The sequence below is a fragment of the Tachyglossus aculeatus genome, chromosome 5 (assembly GCF_015852505.1).
Source record: "Tachyglossus aculeatus isolate mTacAcu1 chromosome 5, mTacAcu1.pri, whole genome shotgun sequence".
Lineage (NCBI taxonomy): Eukaryota > Metazoa > Chordata > Mammalia > Monotremata > Tachyglossidae > Tachyglossus > Tachyglossus aculeatus.
The window spans coordinates 87,259,866-87,284,703 of record NC_052070.1 but is presented as its reverse complement, the minus strand read 5'-3'; the positions used below and the strand labels follow the sequence as shown (position 1 = coordinate 87,284,703).

Genomic DNA, 24,838 nt, shown 5'->3' with positions numbered 1-24,838 from the left:
TTAATAAATACCATTATTATAATTATTATTATTAAAATGGGGATGAAGCCTGTGAGCCCCATGTGGGACAACCTGATCACCTTGTATCCTCCCTAGCGCTTAGAACAGTGCTTGGCACATAGTAAGCGCTTAATACCATTATTATAATTATTATTATTAAAATGGGGATGAAGCCTGTGAGCCCCACGTGGGACAACTTGATCACCTTGTATCCTCCCCAGCGCTTAGAACAGTGCTTGGCACATAGTAAGCGCTTAATAAATGCCATTACTATTATTATTAAAATGGGGATGAAGCCTGTGAGCCCCACGTGGGACAACTTGATCACCTTGTATCCTCCCTAGTGCTTAGAACAGTGCTTGGCACATAGTAAGTGCTTAATAAACACCATTATTATAATTATTATTAAAATGGGGATGAAGACTGTGAGCCGCACATGGGACAACTTGATCACCTTGTATCCTCCCCAGTACTTAGAACAGTGCTTGGCACATAGTAAGTGCTTAATAAACACCATTATTATAATTATTAAAATGGGGATGAAGCCTGTGAGCCCCACATGGGCCAACTTGATCACCTTGTATCCTCCCCAGCGCTTAGAACAGTGCATGGCACTCAGTAAGCGCTTAACAAATGTTGGGTAGGGACCGTCTCTCTATGTTGCCGACTTGTACTTCCCAAGCGCTTAGTCCAGTGCTCTGCACACAATAAATATGATTGAATGAATGAATGAACATATGTATATGTTTGTACGTATTTACTACTCTATTTTATTTGTACATATTCTATTTATTTTATTTTGTTAATATGTTTGGTTTTGTTGTCTGTCTCCCCCTTCTAGACTGTGAGCCCGCTGTTGGGTAGGGACCGTCTCTATATGCTGCTAACTTGGACCTCCCAAGCGCTTAGTACAGTGCTCTGCACACAGTAAGCGCTCAATAAATACGATTGAATCAATGAATGAATAAATGATTGAATGAATGAATGAATGACCGCAAAAGTTTAAATGTGCACTACCGCCACCTCGCGTCTAAAACCTATCATTGCACCAATAGGCTCTTCGACAAACCACGCTCATGAGCCTCCACCTTTACGGAATATAGTTTTATTTATCCAGTCTTACAAAGAACATCTTTACAGTCCACATCGTGTTATCTTCTCCGTCCTTATTTTGTTCTTCGACACCTGAGTTACCCAAAAAATACTGTGATGGAATGGCTCTCGTCTTAACCGTCAAGGGCAATGCGAACGACAAAATTCAACCTCCCAGCTTTCAGGGTTTTTCCTTTGCTCTCACTTGTAGTATGATTTTTTCCCCCCACCATTAATCCCGTCGGAGATCGCTTCCATCTTCTCCTGTCCGGCAACTGTTTAGCTCACGACCATCTCATCGGAAGATCGATCGGTCAATTGCATTTATTGAGCGCTTACTGTGTGCAGGGCACTGTACTAAGCGCACCTCATCGGAAGATGGTTTATTCGAGGATGGATTATGGGAGAGACGGAAACGGAGGGCTACTCAACCGGGTAGGGCTTTATATACACATCCAAATGCTTAAAACAGCAAATTCAACACTTAAGAGCCCAGAGGAAATTGCATATTGAATGTCAGTGTGTTTCAAGCCAGTGCAAATACAGCCAAACTTCAACACGTCAGGCGGATCCGTCAGCTGACCACGGGAAGCTCATCCCCCATCCTCTACCTCACCCCACGGAATATGATCGGCCTCCACCATTTCCAGGGAAAAAGGGAACTTCTCTGATGGTAGCACTAGGCAAGGCGGGGCCGGTTTACAAATGGAAGCACGGAAAAAAGTGGTGTACTGCTTTGCCGGTTGAAAATGAAAATGCGACCTGTTGTGTTCTCTGCGCAGATTAACTCTAAACTCGGAGCCCCGGGTTTTGGTGTTTCCGTGGGAGGAGAAGGCCAGGACCAAGAGAGGGACCCTCCTGCTCACTTAAAACACCGGGATGGCTTAGGTAAGGCAAGCCTTCTGGAGTTCAGGTTTAGGTGGCCGTATTTTCAGCTGGTTCTCTGTCAAACCAGGGTCTGCAGCCACGCCCATTTCTTCCAATCTTAAAATGACTTTCGAGGGAAGGGGAGGTGGACAAAAGAACGAGGGCATTAATAAAAAAAATATTTTTAAGAAAGTACTCGACATGCAAGGAGGGGGCTGGCTGTTAAACTAGACCGTTTTTCTGCCACATCACCTCACCATTTGCGTCAATCATCTCCCCAGGGGCTCAGACGGCCTCCTATCCTAGTCACGGCAATCCATCAATCATTCAACGGTATTCACTGAGCACTTACTGTGTGCAGAGCACCGTATTAAGTGCTCGGGAAAGTACAATACAACATAACTCTTGGGAAAATAGCAGCTACAGCTCGCTCTCACATGGTTCTTCCTAGGGTGATTCACAGTCCCCGGAAAGACGAAGAAAAAGCTGCTTTTAACAACTGAAATGGAAAAATGATGGACCGCCATATGACCAAGCCTATAGCTATTCCCTTAGACATGTATAAAGGACATAGATAGTTTTAAAAAAACAAAAACACACACATAGCAACTCATCGATGCCGGCAATGAACTCCCACCCCTCCAAATTGAGCAAAAAGGTCTGTCCACGCACAGCCGCTGTGGGGTACTGCCTGAAGGGATTCAGAGGTCTTCACGGCCCAATCAAGCTGAAGAATTAGACATTATCAATATGATAATAATAAAGGAATTCACCTAGTGAACCTGGGAACAGCTCTCCCTGAAGTCAGATCTCCGAAGACCCCCCTCCCCACCGCGGCCTTAAAGCTGGAACGGAGCTTTACAGTCGGCACACCCATCTTCTAAAGCGAGTTCGAGCGTAACCAGCCTCAGAACTGCTCTGGCTTCTTTTAAAGACTATACGATCCACAGTGACATTTTAAAACACATTCACAGTGTGAGCACGGTCCTCTGTACCGCTCGAGAGGCAGAACGGGGGTTCTCGCTCTTCACAATGGCTAGCCGCTGACACGCTTCCGTGGACGGCCCCGCACCTCGGCTCTCCCTTTCCGCGTTTCGGTCCCCCTCACCTTGTTGAGAACGGTAAACTTCGATCAGAGCCAGTTAGAGGGGGGAGGCAGACGGAAGAGGTGGATTTGTGCATTCTTCTACCCTCCGAGAGACCCGCCCCCGTCCATACCCCCCGACTGGCTTCTGAGGAGGCGATCGAGAATCTCCCTTAGGATGGGCAAAAATCCCCCTCCGCTCTGCCTGTGAGAAAAAGGTTAAAATCATATCTAGTGATCGGCTACTTTGCTGGAAAAGGTGAAAAGCCACAACGGACCAGGGCTCCTGGCCCAAATTTGGGGCCCAAAAGGTCCTGCAGGAACGTAGGAACCCAGTGCCAGTGACATTGCTCTGCCTTCCCCTTCAGAACCCTGTTTTTTCCTTTCGCCCTCCCTGCCAAAGGCTCTTACAGCAAGCAGGTCCCTCGGCTCCCGCCTCCTTCGAAAGCCACCAGAGCCGATGAGGTGACGGTATCTGAAGGAACCAAATCGGTGGAAAACCGGAGCTCTCGGCTCCTGCGTCTTCTCCAAACAGGTTTAGGGGCAGGATGGATGTTTGGTCCCATCGCTACCCTTCCAAGAGCTCCAATGGTTAGACGTTGGCCTCGTCGGGCCCGGGATGCTTGCAGGCTCAAGAGGATACGGGGGTCCGGACCGCTCGCTTCCGTTGCCGGCTGCCTCGATCCAAGAGCGAGAGACGTTGGTCTGCCTCTCCTTACAGTCGTTCTGGGGCAAGTCGGGTGAGGGAGAGGCCAGAGGATAAAGGCAGCACTACCTAGAGACTAGCTATCGGGGCGGTTTACTTCTAGGAGGTGAAATTTAAACGGTCGACATCTAATACCGAGTACCGTCTGGGGAATGGGTCTGGGCGGAAATGCCTCTTCCGTAGTGCCTTTGCAGCGTCGAGTCTTCATACCGGTGCCGTGTCCGCCGGGCAGAAAGCCACGGGTTCCATCCCCGATCCCGCTGCTCCCCGGCCCGCTCCTAACCGATCTGAATCTGCCCCGAATACATGGTGAGAAGCAGCATGATGGTGAAGCCGGTCAGCAGGCCCAGGTTCTGGATGGCAAAGGGGATCAGGACGCTGCCATTCCCTTCGTCCTCTCGACAGACTTCGTTCATCTCAGGGAACTGAAAAAGGAGGGGGGAGTAAAAAAAAATACAAAAACTGGCTCTCCTCTCGCCCCTTCACACGATGCCAATGAGCAACCCGCTCCCTGCTAAGCCCCTACTACTGCCACTCTTATGGAGAACTGACTTTTTGGGGTAAGCATCATGGCCTAGTAATAATAATAATAATGATGGCATTTGTTAAGCGCTTACTATGTGCAAAGCACTGTTCTAAGCGCGGGGGGGGATACAAGGTGATCAGGTTGTCCCACGATGGGGCTCACAGTCTTCATCCCCATTTTACAGATGAGGGAACTGAGGCTCAGAGAAGTGACTTGCCCAAGGTCACACAGCAGACATGTGGCGGAGCCGGGATTCGAACCCATGACCTCTGACTCCAAAGCCCGGGCTCTTTCCACTGAGTCACGCTGCTTCTCGTGGAGACAGCTTGGGACTGGGAGTCAAAAGACCAAGCTTCTAATCCCAGCTCTGCCACTGATCCGCCTGTTGGGTGACCCTGGACAAGCTACTTAACCTCGCTAGGCCTTAGTTTTCCCATCTGTAAAATGGGGATTAAATACTTGTCTTCCCCCTTAGACCGGGAGCCCCTTGTGGGTCAGGGGCTGTGTCTGACCCGATTAGACACTATCGACCTTAGCACTTAGTACAGTGCTTCACACACAGTAAGGGTTTAATAATAGTAATAATAATTGTGGTATTTGTTAAGTGCTTACTATGTGCCAGCGACCGTATTAAGCACTGGGGAGGATACAAGCAGATCAGGTTGGGCACAGTCCCTGCCCCACAGGGAGCTCACAATCTCAATCCCCATTTTACACATGAGGTAACTGCGGCACAGAGAAGTGAAGTGACTTGCCCAAGGTCACACAGCTGACAAGTGGCAGAGCCAGGACTAGACCCCAGATCCACTTGAGTCCGAGGCCCACGCTCTGCCTGCTACGACACGCTGCTTCACAAACACCACAATTATTATTACTATTATTATTGCCAAGGCATTAGAGCGGTAAAGTCAGGTATTCCCTACTTCCTGGGTTATTTTTGATCCTGTAAATGCACCTCTGCTAAGAAGAAAGGATCTTTTCGGTGTGTCGCTTTCCCAAACAAAAAACTAGCCCTCCGAGGAAAAAAAGTGGTTAAGGATTGATTTACTGTTTAAACTGGTCATCTACCGGGAATATGCGGAGGGCCCCCCGAGCTGCTCCCCAGCGTCACCCTGACCAACCCAAGCCCACTTCTCCATCGTGTCGAGCGGCTCATCAGTCTTCCGCTTTAGGTGGGGCCCAAGCTCGGCGGGTAAGCGAGACGGTTAAATATGGACGAGTCGGCTCTAGCTAACACTGTTTTAGGCAAGAGTCCAGCAGCTCTCTCCCCTCCGATGGAGCCAATCTTTGTGGCTGGAGTAGCCCATGGAAGCAACGGGGGATGTGAAGCGGCCCTGGGCCAATGCGGCTACCATGGTTACTATCTTTCACCTAAACAGCTCAGGAAACTCGGATAAGTGAATCTCCAGGCCTCAAGGGCACTCCCTCCTCCCTCCTGGAGCCTTCTGAAACCCTCCTTATTCACATTATTAGCCCTCGGCCGGCTCCTTCGCATCGGCAGAACCCCCGGCGGGGGCCCGGCTGAGATTTACCATGTCGGCCAGGGCGATGTACAGGAACATTCCCCCGGCCAGAGCGAAGATCCAGTTGGCAGAAAAGTGGCTGCCGGCCAAGATCCCAAAAGCCAGACCCAGATAGCAGCAGCAGGCAGAGAGGAAGTTGAAGAAGAGAGCCTGCTGGATGCTCATCCCAGCGTTCAGCAGGATCACAAAGTCTCCTGCGGGAGGAAGGGCCGGGAAAGAGAGGTTATGTATGGGAGGTGAGGGGGTGAGAAAAGGAGAGTAATACCTCTAGACTCCTTGTGGGCAGGTATCAATCAACCATACTTATTGTGTGCTTACTGTGTGCAGAACATTGTCCTAAGCGCGTGGGAGAGTATAACACAACAATATAACACACACATTCCCTGCCCAAAATGAGTCAGGAAGGGGAGACAGAACACTAATATAAATTACGGATACGTACACAGGCGCTGTAGGGCCGGGGTGGTGAATAAGGGAGCAAGTCAGGATGACACAGAAAGGGAAAGGAGGGCTTAGTCGTGGAGGGCTTCTTGGAGGAGATGTGCCTTCACATCTCTATGAAAAGGGAGAGCGTCCCAGGCCAGAGGCAGCATGAGGGTGAGAAGTCGGAGGCGAGATAGACGAGATGGAGGTAAAGCGAGTAGGTCAGCATTAGAGTGAAGCGTTCGTGCTAGGTTGTAATAGGAGAGTAGAGAGGGGAGGAAGGAAGGGGGCAATGTGCTGGAGTGCTTTAAAGCCGATGGAAAGGAGTTTCTGTTTGATGTGGAGGTGGATGGGCAGCCACTGGAGGTTCTTGAGTGGGGAAAACACTCACTGCATGTTTCTGAAGAAAAATGATCTGGGCAGCAGAGTGAAGAATGGAAAGGTGTGGTGGGGAGAGACAGGTGGCAGGGAGGTCAGCAAGGAGGCTGATACGGTAAGCAAGGTGGGATAGGCTAAGTGCTTGGATGACCGTGGAAGCAGTTTGGATGGAGAGGAAAGAACAGATTTTAGCCATGTTCTGAAGGGCGAACTGACCAGATTTAATGATAGAATGAATACGTGGGTTGAATGAGAGAGAGGAGTCAAGGATAAGGGCAAGTTATGGGCTTGTCATGTCATCCTCCTCCTCAACAAACTCCAGTGGTTGCCCATTCACCTCCATATCAAACAAAAACTCCTCACCACTGGCTTTGAGGCACTCCATCACCTTGGCCCCTCCAACCTCACCTCGCTTCTCTCCTTCTACAACACAGTTTGCCCCTCTCGTGCCTCCATCTCGCCGGTTTTGCTGCTGACCCCTCGCCCACGTCCTGCCTCTGGTCTGGAACACCCTCCCTCCTCAAATCCGACAGACAGTTACTCTCCCCCACTTCGAAGCCTGATTGAAGGCACAACTTCTCCAAGGGGCCTTCCCAGACTAAGCCCCACTTTTCCTCATCTCCCGCTCCCTTCTGCATCTCCCTTTGCTCGTCCCCCCTCCCAGCCCCACAGCACTTATGTACATATCTGTAATTTTATAGACTTGTACCGATGTCTTCCTACCTCCCTCTAAATGGTAAACTCATTGTGGGCAGGGAATGTCACTGTTAATTACTGTATTGTAACAATAATAATAATAATGATGGCATTTATTAAGCGCTTACTATGTGCAAAGCACGGTTCTAAGCGCCGGGGAGGTTACAAAGTGATCAGGTTGTCCCATGGGGGTGGGGGAGCTCACAGTCTTAATCCCTATTTTACAGATGAGGGAACTGAGGCACAGAGAAGTGCCCAAAGTCACACGGCTAATTGGCGGAGCCGGGACTTGAACCCATGACCTCTGACTCCCAAGCCTGTGCTCTTTCCACTGAGCCACGCTGCTTCTCTTGTACTTTCCCAAGCACTTAGTACAGGGCTCTGCACACCGTAAGCGCTCAATAAATACGACTGAATGAATGAATGGTGTCATCTACAGTGATGGGACGGTCAAAGGGAGGAGCGGGTTTGGATAGGAAGATAAGGAGTTCTGTTTTGGACAGGTTAAATTGGAGGTGAAGGCAGGGCATCCAAGTAGAGATGTCTTGAAGGCAGGAGGAAATGCAAAACTGGAGAGAGGGAGAGAGATCAGGGCCGGAGATGTAGATTTGGGAATCATCCACATAGAGGTGGTAGTTGAAGCCCCAGCACATGAGCCCCATGTTGGAATGGACTGTATCCAACCTGATTAGCTTGTACCTACCCCAGCGCTTAGTACAGGACCTGGTACCTAGTAAGAGCTCAACAAACACCCTTTAAAAAAACGAAACACAAAAAACCAAGTCTATAACTCTGTGGCAGTGCATTCTCTCAAGTGCTTAGTACAGTGCTCGCCATACAGTAAGCACTCAGTAAATACAGAGAGGGTTGGAGGGCCAAATGCTTAGTGAAAGGCAAGATTTGTCTCCGGGGACAATCAGGCTAAGCACTTCACAGAGAAGATAGGGGTGGGGAAGAATCCCAGACATGGAGGTAGCACTGAGGTGGAGGACCATTCCAGGAGTGTTCTCCATGGGATATAACATGCAGTGGATAAGACCACCGCAAGAAGACAAAAGAAAAAGTGATTTTTTCCCCCTCTCACTTTTGTTTTCACCCATGGAGGAACAGAACTTGCCCTGCAATACTTAAGCAGCACAGCCTAATGGAAAGAGCGTGATCCTGGGAATCAGGGGACCTGGGTTCTAATCCCGGCCACCGGCCTGCTGTGGGACCTGGAGCAAGTCTTTTAACTTCTCTTTGCAGCGGTTTCCACATCTGTAAAATGGGAATTCAGTGCCTGCTCTCCCCACTTCTTAGACCGTGAGCCGCTTCTGGGACGGAGCTGGGTCTGGCCTGATTGTCTCCTATCTCCTCCAGTACTTAGTACAGTGCTTGACACGTGGTAAGTGTTTAACAGATACCATTATTGTTATTATTAGAATCATCATTATTATTACATTTTAAAGGTGAACTACGGGTCGCATCTTAGACCTCCAAAAGCCTCTTTCAAACTTGAGCCTACGTTTTAACCAGTTCCAGTAACATTTTAAAGGTGATCTACGGGTCACATCTTAGACCTCCAAAAGCCTCCTTCAAACTTTACCCTACATTTTAACCAGTTCCAATAGTCTGCATCTCGCACACTTTGCTCCTCTAATGCTAACCTACTCGCCGGACCTCGATCTCGCCCACGTCCTGCCTCTGGGCTAGAATGCCGTCCCTTTTCATTTCCGCAGACAATTACCCTCCCCACCTTCAAAGCCTTATCGAAGGCACATCTCCTCCAAGAGGCCTTCCTGACTCAGCCCTCCTTTCTTCTTTTCCTACTCCCTTCTGTGTCACTCTGACTTGCTCCCCTTATTCCCCCCTCACAGAACCTATGTACATATCTGTACTTTATTTATATTAATGTCTGTCTCACCCTCTAGACTGCAAGCTCACTGTGGGCAGGGAATGTGTCTGTTACATTGCCCCGCACGCAGTAAGCTCTCAAAAAATGCAAGTGATTGACTGCTCCTCCGGTCACCTAAGGATTGCCCAGGGGACAGGCATCCATTAGGAAGAGAGTTTACTCTTAGGAAAAATTACATCAGTTGGGGCTCAAATTTCCTGTGCAACAAGGAGGATGGATGTGAGAGGGAGAGAACAGGTCCCTGATGCTATCATGAGCTTCTTCCAAGAAGGGGTGACCAGATTGAGAGACGGCATGAAAAACGGGCAGTCACGGGAGATTTCTGAAGCCAGGCTGGGAGGGCGGGGGGCACCCGCCCGCTACACAAGGGAAGAGGCGAGAACTGTGAAGGGGAGCCACACACGTACCCAACTCATGGGGAAACTCCTCGCAGAGGATGGCCACGGAGGTGCTGATGCCTTGGAAAACAGACACGGTGAAGGAGGCGCCGATGGCCAAGCCGTCGATGAAGTTGTGGAGCCCGTCGCTCAGGGTGATCATCCAGGCCAAGGTGCCGATGTCTGAGTAGCGGACCCCTTTCAGCCAATAGCAAGCACTCTGGGAAGCCTGCAGGTCCTGCAAGGAAGAGCCCCCGCCAGCAGCTATAACGGCCGTCGGAGATAATAATAATAATAGTAATAACGACGGCATTTATTAAGCGCTTACTATGTGCAGAGCACTGTTCTAAGCGCTGGGGAGGTTACAAGGTGATCAGGTTGTCCCACGGGGGGCTCACAGTCTTCATCCCCATTTTCCAGATGAGGTAACTGAGGCATAGAGACTGGCCCAAAGTCACACAGCTGACAAGTGGCCGGGCCGGGATTTGAACCCATGACCTCTGACTCCAAAGCCCGGGATCTTTCCACTGAGCCACGCTGCTTCTCTACACCAACTGCCCCCAGATCGGAGCGGGAAACCGCCCCGCCCCGCCATCGCCAACAGAGCCAGCAAACGTCCCACCAACCTGGACGGACAGTGAGCCCACGATGGCTTTCTCATCCACCGCTGGGTTTTTGTTGTCCAGCTCGCTGTCCCGGTGCTGGGGGATCATGTGATCCAAGTCTCCATTTTGCAGCTTCTCAGTCACTCCCTCCTCCTGGTCCTTCTTGGAAGGGAGGGGCTCGGAGACGTAGTGGCTGTGACCGTGGTGTTGCTTGACGGACAAGAGGGAAGCAAGGCCCCGTGGGGTCAGGAGGTACTTACTGGTCCTCCATCTAGTCATCTTGTCACCGACACCTCGCCCACATCCTGCCTCCGGCCTGGATCTCCCTCCCCTTTCATACCAGGCAGATGATCACTGTCCCCAACTTCAAAGCCTTATTAAGAGCACATCTCCTCCAGGAAACCTTCCCCGACTACGCCCTCATTTCCTCTTCTCCCACTCCCTTAAGCGTCGCCCTTGCACCTTTTATTCACTCCACCCTCAACCCCACAGCACTGATGTACATCATTTATTTTAATGCCCGGCTCCCCCTCTAGACTGTACGCTCCTTTGTAGGCAGGGACCTTGTTTTCCAACTCTGCTTTATTGTCCTCTCCCAAGTGTCTAGTACAGTGCTCTGCACACAATAACCGCAATCGATAAATAAGATTGATTGATCAGATTGGCAAGAGGTGTGACAGTTCCTCCGCTTCCATCCCGTCTGGTTAAGACAGGACGGCTTTGGTAAACACAGTGAAGACACGGAGGTCCCCCCAGGGGCCTATAGGACAAGAGGATCAGAGCAGGAATCAGGAGATGCAAAGACTGGACACTGGCTCCCGCTCCGCGACCTTCCTACGCCGGGAGGGACTGTAGCTGAAAACACCAGGGCCAAGGCCCCTGTCCGTAGAAATGCTGTTACAACAGGAGACATTTCGCCATCCTCTCGGCACGCAGCCTCGCTAACCGGCCCCCTCCCCAGCCCCCTCGGCCTCACCTGGTCCTTCTGCTTGAGGAGCATCTTCAGGATCTTCTCTGTGAAGAAGAAGAGGTAGAAGCCCCCAAACACCACCGCCGATTTGGAGACATAATAATCCTCTAGAGGGTTGAACCCAAACGCCTGTGGACCAGCAACAACGGGCCGAGTGTGGTAAATGCCAAACCTGCGCTCCGTCCCTCGGGGCCCTCACACCTTTCCTGAGAGCTCTGGGCTCCAGGAATGTAAGCCCCAGCACTGTGGCTCAGCCGGGCGGCCTCACCGGCCCGGCTTCCCGCCTCCCGCTCTGCCTGTGGCTTCCCGGGGCAGATCTCCTTCACTTCCACAAAGCTCCAAGATGCTTCTCTCGGCTCGGCGGGAAAGCCGCTTTCCAACTTACGGCCCGTTCCCCGATGCAGTGGGACCGAGAAGCTCGGTGTTGCTGATTCTGGGGAAGCACCTTTCCAGAAATTCATCTCCCCGGTCTGTAAACAAATCCCTTTCTGAGTCTCCTGGCAGGTCCATGTGGGTCTGAGGTCAGCCAGCTCCACAGATGAATGTGACGTTGAAGAGGGCAATCATCATCAATCGTATTTATTGAGCGCTATGTGCACAGCACTGTACTAAGCGCTTGGGAAGTACAAATTGGCAACGTATAGAGACAGTCCCTACCCAACAGTGGGCTCACAGTCTAAAAGGGTGTTCAATTTTATTTGAACACCCTACAGATGTGTCCCCGTCACTGCCCCTAACTGTCCCCAGGTCATTTCGCTGACTGACACCACCAAGGGAGAGAGGGCAGATCCGTCTTCTGAAATGGGAAATCTGTTCCACGACTAGATCGTGGACTTGCCCTCCTCCTTGCCCCTGACCATCCCCCGTGAGTCTGCAGACACCCAACGGGGTGGGGATCAGTACCAGAACTAATCTCCTGTGCATGTTGATTAAGAGGGGTTCTTACTGTGGCTTCACATTTCAGAGGGCAGCAGCGTGGTCTAAAGAAAGGAGCCCAGGACTGAGTTCCAGGGGTCTGGCACGGCCTCTAACTTGTTGAGTGAACCGGTGAGGGAGTGCCACTTACCCTCTCTGCCTGGGTTTCCTGTTGGTAAAATGGAATGACTAGCCCTGTCCTCCTCCCTACCACAGAGAGAAGTTGGAGAGATAGGAGAGTCCCCAAGTGAGATGCATTTGGAGCTATCTGGAAGACAAGATGGTCTCATTACTGCTTCTTTCTTATACCACACAGAGGGGATCTGGCGCTAATTTTGGGCTATGGAGGGAGAGGGGAAGCTTCTGCTTAACACCCCCTCTCTGGATAAACATGCCACATTCACGATCTGAACCACCAAAGGGCAGCGGAGACCTCCAGGACCCGTACAGCTGAAGGCCGCTGCGGCTCAGATTCGTCGGCGTGCTACTCCAAGTGTGGCTTAGTGGATAAAGCCCAGGCCTAGGAGTTGGGGGACCTGGATTCTAATCCTGACTCCGCTATTTGTCTGCTGTGTGACAGGGCAAGTCCCTTAACTTATCTGTGCCTCGGTTATCTCACCTGTAAAATGAGGATTAAGATCGTGAGCCCCACGAGGGACATGGACTGTGTCCAGCCTGATTAGCTTGTATCTGACTTTGTTTAAGAAAAAAATGTATATTTAATGAATGAACATCTACAATTTAAAATTTGAAGGTTAATTTCGTTGGGTGAGTCTGCAAGTGAATTTCATTAATGTTGACTGTCATTGTGTATGGTTTTGTTTTAGTTAGGACAGTGGCTGGCATATAGTAAATGCTTAACAAATATCATAAAAAATGTCAAATCGGCAGCCCAGAGGAATTAAGTGAGTTTGAATCTCTCCTCTCAGGGTCATCACTTCATACCACAACTGAGGCTACAACTACCACTTTTAATAGTAACGGTGGTGGTACTTGTTAAGCACTTACTATATGGCAAGTGCCGTATTAAGTGGTGGGTTAGATAGATGACAATCGCAGGACTCAGCCTTGGCCCAGACCACGCGGTGCATCTCTCTCATAAGCCGATTCTGGGTGAAGTTAGCATCATCTTCTGGGCCGGGGAGATGAGTATTTAATAATAATTATGGCATTTGCTCCCCTAAAATATTTTGGCGACCCTATGAGCTGTCGAAGAATCCCACGCTTCCATCAACAACCCTTTCTACATAACAAATTTGATGCTCCTCTGTTTTAAAGAATGTGTAAATTCAGCTAAGGGTGTAGAATGTAACTGATCAGCCACCACATTAAAATTATGTGACATCTGTCTCACACACGCGCCTTTCGAAGCATTGGCGCTGAGAGAGACCTGGGCATTCAACGACGAAGCTTCGAATCTCTCAACACTCTCCATTCTGTGGATCGAAGGATGGAGTTTCACAGCTAGGCCTCGACTATTCTATACTGTCATGCCGTACACTGCCAGGTGCTTAGCGCAGAGCTTGGCACATAGTAGGTGCTCAATAAATACGACTATTAGAAGCAGGATCCCCAGAAAGGCAGGGGGATGGAAGTAGGGGCGTGCCCTCAGACAGGGGGACCAAAGGCATCCCGCCACCCTACTTGCCTTGCCGTTCGTGCCAGGTCCGGGACTCTAAGAAGGTGCCTGGACCATCTCCGTGTCCGTCTCCTACGTGGAAAACTCACCTCTCCCGCTCCTATCCAAACCCACGTCCAACCCGGCCACGTGGGACCAGACTCCCTGGCAGGCAGGCCCCTGACATTACCTCGGGGATGAGCTGGAAGAGGGCGTTGGAGTAGAGGGTTCCAATCGCCAGAGCTATGAAGTAGAGCAGCAGCCGCTTGTAAAAGGTCTTCTTCATGAAAGGCACCACGCTGGCCCCGACAAGCGAGCAGAGGGAGATGACGGTCACACAGAGGAGACCGTATCCCCACACTGCGGCCAGCGGCCAACCCCGCGCCCCCGGGACAGAACGGGAGGGAGAAAGGCCCAGCAGCAGATCAACCACGGGTTTGGAGGAGGTGGAGAAGGATGGAGGAGTAGGAGGGAGGGGAATTAGAGAAGGCGGTGTTTTATTGGAAATCAACATAGAAAAACCCAAAGAAAAAACGCACCCCAGAGGAAGGAAAAAGAAAGAGAGAGGGACAGAGAGAGAGTGCAATGGAAAGGAGGGAGAGAAGGAGAGACAGCAGAAGAGAGGGAGGGAGAGAAAAAAACAGAACATTTGTTAGTGATTGAAATTTGAAGAAATTTTCAACTGATTCAGGAGAGATGAGGGAGGAATGAAGGCGATTCTGGAACCTGAAATTCAGTTCTTTCCTTCCCTTGTAGATGTTGCTACAGGCACATCTGTTCACTGGTAAGTGATGGATCATAGCCAACAACACCAGGTGTCTGTCACCTTGACGCGGGACACTCTCTCTATTCAAAATACAGCTGTTTCTCTGGACCTAAGACTTGGCTTCATCGAGTGAGGGCAGAGGGTAAGATAGAGTGGAGTTTCGCTATATTCTTGGAATAAGCTGGTAATTTTTTTTTTGTACTTGTTAAGCGCTTACTATGTACCAGGCACTGTACGAAGCACTGGGGTAGATACAAGCTAATCAGGTTGGACGTAGTTCAGGAGCTCCATGGGGTTCATGGTCTTAATCCCCATTTTACAGAGGAAGTAACTGAGGCCCAGGGAAGTGACCTGCCCAAGGAGCTGGGATTAGAACGCAGGTCCTCCCGACTCCCAAGCCCAAGCTCTACCCACTAGGCCACGCTGCTGCTCTAATTTGCAGGTGAGGTGGACGGAGGGAACTGGGGCCTCACTGCGCAGATGGCCGATTTCCTAAAATTTCATCGGAGACACAGGCCCGGCTCCGGGGAATCTCAACCCAGGGGGTAGGATTAGCTCAGAGTTCCAGCACCGCCGAGATCCCCATCATCTTCCCTCTCTGTCAGTCAGCGCAGCACGTCCCGTGACCCTTTGCTGCTCCGGGGCAGAGTCCGGAACGGCAACGAACCTCTCGGGGTCCACGGGGACGGAGCACGTGCCTGATTATTTCATTCAATTCATCATTTCCATTCAGTTGTGTAACGGTATTTTATGTAAAACCAGGGAGGGAAAAAAAAAATTAAGGTTTGGAGCTGCAGAATTATTCCCAAATCCCCCAAATGGGAATCTCTTAGAGGTGTCCGTGGGGCCCCCTGAGACTGCACCGGGCTTTCTTCCATGCTGCAGCCCTCTTTCCGGGCTCTGTTGCAAAGGGTGGATGGTTACATTCGTGCCACCGCCCGACAATTTGGAGTACTAATTGTGGTGTTTGTTAAGCGCTTACTATAGCCAGGCATTGTTCTGAGCGCTGGGGTAAATTCAAGCTAATCAGTTTGGACACTGTGAGCCCACTGTTGGGTAGGGACTGTCTCTATATGTTGCCAATTTGTACTTCCCAAGCGCTTAGTACAGTGCTCTGCACATAGTAAGCGCTCAATAAATACGATTGATGATGATGACACAGTCCAGGTCCCGCACGGGGCTCAGAGTCTTAATCCCCATTTTATAGATGAGGGAACTGAGGCACAGAGAAGTGAAGTGACTCACCCAAGGTCACACGGCAGACAAGTGGCGGAGCCGGGATTCGAACCCAGGGACCCCCGAATCCCGGGCCCGTGCTCTAGCCACCGGGACACGCTGCTTCTGAGTAGGGAACAGACTGCAGGCTGGGGACCCGTGAGAGGGCCGAGGAGCCGCACACGCGTCAGTGAAAACCCAGCCCCTTGAACTGCAGCCCTCAGCGGGTCGTTGGCGGCTTTACTCCCCCCATCCCTGCCTGCCCGCGATGGTCCTTCCGCAGGTCTGGTTTTGCAGGCCGGGCAGATCCCAGGATGCGCTGCCCACTCCCTGCCTTTTCTTCCACTTGGAATATTTCTGCAGCTCCATAATGACCCAATTAAAAGCGAAATTAATGAACGTATTTCACAAATCCAGCAGGCCCCGGGAAACCAGTCTTGTGAGGAAACAGTCTATGCAAGGTCCACGACTTAAGCTCTGCAGGCAGAGCTCCCCTCTCTGTTCCTCGCTTTCTCCTTCCTTTCTCTTCCAAAGACTTGGTGGGGGGAAAAATACCTCACCCCCAACATCTATCCACCCTGGCACAGAGAAGCAACGCTCGAACCCACCCTGAAAGATGGCACTCGCTCCACATCCTTGACAGCCAATCTTGGCTTCATTCAGAGGTCATCAGTCAAGGGCAATAGAGCTGGACAATGCCAGGGGCCCGAGCGGCCAGATATTCGACTTTAAACACCCAGGCCGAGAAAGTAGCTGTCCTCAGAGTTTATCTTGTCATTCCCATGAAGCCCGGCTTTCCCTTTAGACCCCAAAAGGGCACACTACAAGGACAGTCGGGATAATATAGGAGAGAGAAAAGAGAATATTACCACGTTCAGATGATCCCTAGAAGGGGAAAACCAAATCAAAACGGAGGAGCAAATGGGGAGAAACCTTGCATTCACCATTCCCTGAAGAGACCAAAGGTGCCCCTGAAAGCCCGCTGGTGCTCATTGGAGGAAGAAGAGAAAGACCTAGAGATCCAACGGGGAGAGCAGCTCGGCACCGCTCGGGTTGGAGAAATGTTTTCCGTGGGTGGGAGAATGGAAAAAGGGTCAGGTGCGGGGAAGGGGTGGAGGGGGAGTCCCAGCTGTGGACACACAACGGAGCGGGGGGGAATCTGGTGTTACTGCACCTCTGGGATCAGCTGGAAGAGCGCGTTAGAGAACAACGTTCCAATGGACAGGGCGATGAAATAAGTGAGGATGCGGCTGAAAAAGGTCTTCTCTGTGCAGGGCAGGACGAGAGCTCCCAGGAGCGAGGCCAGGTTAATCAGTGACACACTGAGGAAACCAAAGCCCCACACTGTGGAACAAGAACAGATGACGGCCCTAGTTATCTCCAGTGGGAGGGCAGGAGGTGGATCGTACTCTCCCAAGCAGTGCTCGGCGCACAGTAAGTGCTCAATAAATACAACTGAACGAGTGAGCGGTACAAGGAGTTGGAAGAGGGGCAGACTCTATGGCGTATTCCCCCATCTAGTCCCCACCCAGGGGGACGGGAGCCTGCTGAAAGGAGAGCGCCTGGTGGTCTCCAAAGGCCATCTGCCCATCCCCGGGGCTGGCCACACTGAAGATGAGCGTCCATTGAGAAGTTAAAGGTCTGCATTGCCCCACCCGGGCCCAGGGGGCCTGTCAATCTGCAGGCCATGCTTCACGTAGGGAGTAACTGCAAGCCCAAATGACCATCAGTCCTCCCTCACTCCTGCCACCACAAAGAGCAAACGGAAAAACGAGACACGGGAGTGTCATCGGACCACCGTGGACGGTTCATTACGTGTTGAGGAAATGCCTACGGGTCTCCCCTGTCCGTGCTCTCCAAGGCTTCCAAATGGTTAAGCTATCCCATCCTGCCCTCTTCCCCGTGGCCCACCTTCAGCAGAAGTCGGCTTCCCCTCCTCCGTCTGCTCGTTCTCTTCATTCTCCAGGTTCTCGGAGGCACAGGCCCGGGAGTCCAGCTGCTGGAGGATGGTGGGACAGAACTCCTGGAATTCAGCCTCACTGATCTTCGACTGATGACTCAAGTTGTGGGCGGCAAACAGGGCGTTGGAGCTGAAGCACTGGAAAGAAAGAGGGAAGGTGGAAAAAGAAGAGGGAAGAACGCTTCCTTGGATTTCCTATGTTTTCCCCCTTTCCTGGGAGACGTGCCGAGACTGTCCTCTGGGTTGCTTGGTGAGTCCCAAGTTCTCCCACGGAGAAATCTCTGACTAATCCCTTCTCTCCCACTTTAGGTCCGTTGTTTGAAAAGAAGTGTGGCCCAGTGGATACAGCAGAGCCAGAAAGACCTGGCTTCGCATCCCGGCTCTGCCGCCTGACTGCTAGGTAACCTTGGGCAAGTTACTTCACTTCCTTGTGTCTCAGTTACCTCGTCTGGGAATTAAGACTATGATTAGGACACGGGGATAGGGATTACGATTCAGACTGGGAGTCCTACGTGGGACGGGGACGGTGTCCAACCCGATTAATTTGTATCTATCCCAGTGCTTAGTATAGTGCCTGGAACATAGCAAGCGCTTAACAAATTAATAATAGGCCATAAAAGGGGGCTGATTCCCCTTCTTGGAGGGGAGTGAGGATGTATGAGCCTCCCCATCCCCCAGCCCCTTCACCTCTTAATGCTCCTTGGAAAAAGGGCTTCAATGCAAGAGAGTGGAAAGAAAAATCCCTGGATGAATGTTGATGCAGTGAGGTTACATAAATCTGATTCCCTGGTGCTGCCCTGAGCTAACAGCCAGCACGGGAATGCCTTCTCTTTTGACCCTTTCCTCTCCCTGCACCTCTGTTTCCCCTCTCTGCATCCCTGGGAGAGAGGCAACAAATTGCACGTGTCTGGGCTTCCTTCCTGGACACAGACAGCTCACGTTACCAGGACTTGTTAGTAAAGACCAACCTGGGGGGAGGTGATCTGTCTGGAGAACCACAGGGTCAGAGGGCCCGAATCCCAGCCCTGGGAGCCAAGATTAGCTTCCAGCCTGACACGGGCCAGGGCAGCCCGGCTGTGAGCCCCACACCGTCATCATCAGGGGTATTTACTAAGCGCTTTCCGTGTGCACGGCATCGTACGGAGCACTTGGGAGAGGACAATACGGCGGATTTGGCAGGCCCGTTCCCTGCCCACAACGAGCAGCAGGGACGCAGCATGGCCTGAATGGAGCTGGGAATCTAAAGGACCCGGGTTCTAATACGGGCTCTGCCACTTGTCTGCCCTGTGACCTTGGGCAAGCCACTTCACTCCCCACCTTCCCTCCCCACCTTCAAAACCTTCTTGAAGGCACATTTCCTCCAAGAGGCCTTCCCTGGCTCTCCTTTCCCCTTCTCCCACTCCCTTCTGTGTCGCCCTGACTCGTTCCCTTTATTCATCCCGCACCCCCCGCCCCACAGCACCTCTGTGCTTCTCAGTAATTTATTTACTTACATTAATGTCTGTCTCCCCTTCTCGACTGTAAGTTTGCTATGGGCAGGGAATGTGTTTATTATGCTGTTCTCTCCCAAGCACTTAGTACAGTGCTCTGCACACAGTAAGCACTCAATAAATATGACTGAGTAAATTAACTTCTCTGTGCTTGTTACCTCATCTGTAAGATGGGGATTTATACTGACAGGCCCATGTGGGACATGGACTGTGTCCAACCTGATTAGCTTCTATCTACCCCAGCACTTAGTACAGGAGAAGCAGCGTGGCTCAGTGGAAAGAGCCCGGGCTTTGGAGTCAGAGGTCGTTGGTTCAAATCCCGGCTCCGCCACCTGTCAGCTGTGTGACTTTGGGCAAGTCACTTCACTTCTCTGTGCCCCAGTGACCTCATCTGGAAAATGGGGATGAAGACTGTGAGCCCCCCGTGGGACAACGTGATCACCTTGTATCCCCCCCAGCGCTTAGAACAGTGCTTTGCACATAGTAAGCGCTTAATAAATGACATTATCATTATTATTATTATTATTATTATTGTTATTATTATTACAGTGACCGGCCCTTAGTAAACACTTAACAAGACTGTGAGCTCACAGTGGGCAGCAATGTGTCTGTCTGTTGTTGTCCTGTACTCTCCCAAACACTTGGTATAGTGCTTTGCACACAGGAAGTGCTCAATAAATACGACTAATGAATGAATGAAAATACCATATAAAAAGCAACGAGCTTACAGTCTAGGGCCCATAATAATATAACCTGTATATATGTTTCTACATATTTATTACTCTATTTATTTTACTTGTACATACTTATTCTATTTATTTTATTTTGTTAATATGTTTAGTTTTGTCGTCTGTCTCCCCCTTCTAGACTGTGAGCCCGCTGTTGGGTAGGGACCGTCTCTATATGTTGCCGACTTCCCAAGCGCTTAGTACAGTGCTCTGCACACAGTAAGCGCTCAATAGATACAACTGAACGAATGAACTGCGGGACCTCCTATGTGTTAGGCACTGTACGAAGTGCCGGGGTAGGTACAAGCTAATCGGACGGACACAATCCCCGTCCCACGTGGGGCTCGCGGTCTTACTGCTCATTTTACAGGGGAGGTGACGGAGGCACAGAGAAGTCAAGTGACTTGCCCTCGGTCACACTGCAGACAAGTGGCAGAGCGGGGATTAGAACCCAGGTCCTCCCGGCTCCTAGGCCCGGGCTCTATCCATTAGGCCACGCTGCTTCTCGACACGTACCCATCACCCCGGTCGGACGGCCGTCCTGTTCCTCACTGTGGGCTGCACCCACAAAGAAGCGCGGGGCACCGCTTTACCTTGGAGAGATTCCTCGGCTCCTGGTGGGGCTGGGAGACGTTGTCTCGCCCCACGCCTACGTCCAGGTGGTTCAGCAGGGCCTTGAGCTGCCGCAGGCTCAGGCTGTCAGCCTCGCCGTAGCGCTGCATGAGGTCCCGAAGGAAAGAGGCGGCCGAGACGGCCGGCGGGTGCCCGGGGGAGGAGGCATCGATCCTGGGAGCGGCGGCCAGAAGGCAGAGCAGGGGGACCAGGAGGCTCCGCGGGGCCGGGCCCAGCTGCATTGTAGTCCGGAGGTGCTGCCAGAGACAAACCAGGCCGCGTTGTTAACCCTCCCCCTCGACCACATCACTCCTCCATCATCCTGCCGGGACCCGAACGTTACACTCCGGGGTCTCGTTGGCTTGGGTCGTGGGCTTTCACGGGTTTACTACACACTCTCCTCTCCTTCCCTGCCCTATCGAGCCCGCCCCTCCGAAACTGGTTCCGCTCAGTCCCCGGTCACCTGGCCATCTTGTTTAGTTTCTAAATATTCATTCATTCAATCGCTTTTATTGAGCGCTTACTGTGTGCAGAGCACTGGACTAAGCGCTTGGGAAGTACAAGCTGGGAACATAGAGAGACGGTCCCTACCCAACAGTGGGCTCACAGTCTAGAAGGGGGAGACAGAGAACAAAACATATTAACAAAATAAATATGAGTGGTTTCCTTCCACATGCACCCCAAAAACACACACACCCCAAACCCCTTCTAGTCACATGGCATGATACATGTCTCACAAAAACTAAAACTGGGTAACAGAAAAGATATGTAGCCTAGTGGGTAGAACCTAATAATAATAATAATGGCATTTATTAAGCGCTTACTATGTGCAAAGCACTGTTCTAAGCGCTGGGGAGGTTACAAGGTGATCAGGTTGTCTCACGGTGGGCTCACAGTCTTAATCCCCATTTTACAGGTGAGGTTACTGAGGCACAGAGAAGTGACTTGCCCAAAGTCACACAGCTGACAATTGGCAGAGCCAGGATTTCAACCCCTGACCTCTGACTCCAAAGCCCGGGCTCTTTCCACTGAGCCACGCTGCTTCTCATTCATGGACCTGGGTTCTTGTCTGCTACGTGACTTTGGGCAAACCATTTCGCTTCTCTGTGCCTCTGTTACCTCATCCATAAAATGGGGATTAAGACTGTGAGCCCCAGGTGGGACATGGACTGTGTCCAACTTGATTACCTTGTATCTACCCCAGCGCTTAGTACGGTGCCTGGCACATAGTGCGCGCTTGACAAATACCATTAAAAAAAAAAAACCACTAACAGGGTGGATTTTTCCTGGCTTCTCCGCTTTTCTGTGGAAGAGAAAGGATCTCTCCACCTTCCGGGTAGTTCCGGCATCAGTATTTACCGAGCCCGGGCCATATGCCCAACTCTCTGGGGAGCAGTCAGGGAAGGTGCGGTCGGGGAGGGGGGCTGAGGGAGAATCACGATTCCGAGGTTATTGCTCTCACGGCACAATACACCTTTTAAGGGCCAAGAAAGTTCCAGGGACATAGTGCAGGAGGTGGGAAGGAAACAGTCGCCAAAGCTGCCGTGCCGCTTGTATTCATTTAATCACCCAATCGTATTTATTGAGCGCTTACTGTGTGCAGAGCGCTTGGGAAAGTACAATACAGCGATAAGGAGAGACAATCCCTGCCCACGACACAGTCTAGAGGACCACCAATCAGTTGCACTGCCTGCTTTAATTACCCTAGAAGAAGTGCCCCGAATACAGACAGAATGCACAAAAGTGGAGAAAGTTACCTACACAGCAGGCAGCATCTAGCCATTTCATTCATTCATTCATTCAATCGCATTTATTGAGCGCTTACTGTGTGCAGAGCACTGTACTGAGCGCTTGGGAAGTCCAAGTTGGCAACATCTAGAGACGGTCCCTACCCAACAGCGGGCTCACAGTCTAGAAGGGGGAGACGGACATCAAAACAAAACACATTAACAAAATAAAATAAACAGAATACATATGTACAAGTAAAATAGAGTAATAAATATGTACCAACATACACACAGGTGCTGTGGGGAGGGGAAGGAGGGGGCTCAGTGTGGGAAGGCCTCCTGGAGGAGGTGAGCTCTCAGTAGGGCTTTGAAGGGGTGGAGGATGGATGGAGGACGGGCCTGGGTTCTAATCCTACCACCTCCATTTGTCCGCTGTGTGGCCCTGGCCCTGTCATTTCACTTCTCTGGGCCTCAGTTCCCCCATCCGGAAAGTGGGGATGAAGACGGTGCGCTCCACGTGGGATCAATCAATCAATCGTATTTATTGAGCGCTTACTGTGTGCAGAGCACTGTACTGAGCGCTTGGGAAGTACAAGTTGGATGACCTGATCATTTAAAGCCCACGGTGAAGGCTGCTCATAACCGAAAAAGCTGGGTTTTCCACTTGCAGCTCAGAGCGAGTGGACTAAACAGAAAGAGTATCTCCAGAAGGTTTGAATATTTCTAAATATAGCAGGGAGGAAGGCTTGGAGGCTGCTCGATGCTGAATCACGTGAACCTGGGGGTGGCCAGGCTGCAGTCTGGGAGGCCCACGCAGCGATGTTTCGGCCGCTGTGTGGCTCGTGGTTTGTGATTTTGGCTCCTGTGGTGTCGGGCTGTGGCGTCCAGCCCCCCAACTCCACGTCGCCCTACCTGTCGCTACTATTAACCGCCTCGCAACCCCCAATTCCTGCTCCTCGCTGCTGCTGGCACCCCCTCCTAACCCCAACACTTACTCTCTGCCACCCTCGCCACTGGAAGAAGCAGTCGATTTAGTAGATAGAACAAAACTTGGGAGTCAGAAGGTCAGATTAAGTGCTTGGGAAAGTACAACAGAGTAAGGAGACGTGAGCACTGCCCTCACGGACTTTACAATCTAGCACTGGACACTAAAATAAATTACAGGTAGGGAAAGCAATTAAAGATGCGTACATAAGTGCTGTGGAGGGGTGGGGAAAAATGTTTAGGTGCTTCAGACAGAAAATAGATTCTTTAGCGATCCTGGGTTGCAAAAGTTGTAAATCTTCTAGACTGTGAGCCCACTGTTGGATAGGGACCATCTCTGTATGTTGCCAACTTGTACTTACCAAGCGCTTAGTACGCACACAGCAAGCGCTCAATAAATACGACTGAATGAATCAAAGCTTCGGTTTGACAAACGGAGCCGATTCCTTTACTGGAGATCAAATGGTGGTTTGAGTAAGAAAAGGGACAGACGGAAAAACATCTGGAAGGAGATGAATTGGATTTAAACAAAACCGCTGAAACATGTCAAGCCACTAATTGGTTGTGTCTGCAATTGACAGCAAATACACAGCTCTACATACAGCATATGCAAAATATACACTGTTGTGATTGATCTGAATGATGGGGAAAAAACACTTTTCAGAGCAGAAACACAATTGGGGCATGGTGTAGCAAATAAAACATGACAATACGGTAAGAATAAAAAGTGATGTTAAATGACAGAAATGTGGTAGGAGTTCACCGCTGCAAAAATGGCTTGTGTTTGGAAAAGTCTGTTATTCCTGCAATGGATAATAATAATGATGATGGTATTTGTTAAGCACTTACTATTCATTCATTCAATCATATTTATTGAGTGCTTACTGTGTGCAGAGCACTGTACAAAGCGCTTGAACATGCTTACTACGTGTAAAGCACTGTTCTAAGCTCTGAATATAATCATTTTACCTGACTTTGCTATATTCATTCATTTATTCATTCAATCATATTTATTGAGCGTTTACTGTGTGCAGAGCACTGTACTAAGCGCTTGAACATGCTTACTATGTGTAAAGCACTGCTCTAAGCTCTGAATATAATCATTTTACCTGACTTTGCTATATTCATTCATTCATTCATTCATTCAATCGTATTTATCGAGCATTTACTGTGTGCAGAGCACTGTACTAAGCGCTTGAACATGCTTACTATGTGTAAAGCACTGTTCTAAGCTCTGAATATAATCATTTTACCTGACTTTGCTATATTCATTCATTCATTCATTCAATCCTATTTATTGAGCGTTTACAGTGTGCAGAGCACTGTACTAAGCGCTTGAACATGCTTAGTGTGTGTAAAGCACTGTTCTAAGCTCTGAATATAATCATTTTACCTGACTTTGCTATATCAAAACGAATTCAGGAACCAAAATGAGGCCGCTCCCTGAACAATTAATTTACAAGTGACTCGAGAACTTAAGACAAGTTTGATGAACGCGGCACGTTTATTAAGACACGATGACGAGAACCATAAAAAGCAACTGGACACCCTCAGATTGGAGTGCAAATGGAACCGGAGTGTTGTTGATAGGGATAATGATAAGAATAATAATAATGGTACTTGTTAAGCACTTACTATGTGCCAGGCTCTGTGTAAAGCGCTGGGGCGAGCGCAAGTAAATT

At 50.4% G+C, this 24,838-nt stretch overlaps 1 protein-coding gene across 2 annotated transcripts in view; it reads right to left on the bottom strand.

Annotated features, from left to right (window-relative positions):
• Positions 1–1,086: 1,086 nt before the first annotated feature.
• SLC39A14 (solute carrier family 39 member 14) overlaps positions 1,087–24,838 on the bottom strand; it is a 71,823-nt gene continuing 48,071 nt past the window's right edge. Inside the window, exons 3-10 of one of the 2 annotated variants that reach the window (XM_038747450.1) lie at positions 20,427–20,702; positions 17,567–17,753; positions 16,830–16,999; positions 11,148–11,270; positions 10,193–10,381; positions 9,597–9,804; positions 5,808–5,992; positions 1,087–4,174 (exon numbers count right to left, since the gene is read on the bottom strand). In XM_038747450.1, the coding sequence (XP_038603378.1) occupies positions 4,028–4,174; positions 5,808–5,992; positions 9,597–9,804; positions 10,193–10,381; positions 11,148–11,270; positions 16,830–16,999; positions 17,567–17,753; positions 20,427–20,687 (1,470 nt within the window). In that variant the 5' untranslated portion in view covers positions 20,688–20,702 and the 3' untranslated portion in view covers positions 1,087–4,027. Of the gene's footprint in view, positions 4,175–5,807; positions 5,993–9,596; positions 9,805–10,192; positions 10,382–11,147; positions 11,271–13,864; positions 14,035–16,829; positions 17,000–17,566; positions 17,754–20,426; positions 20,703–24,838 lie in introns of both variants that reach the window. The other variant, XM_038747451.1, reaches the window with a different exon arrangement.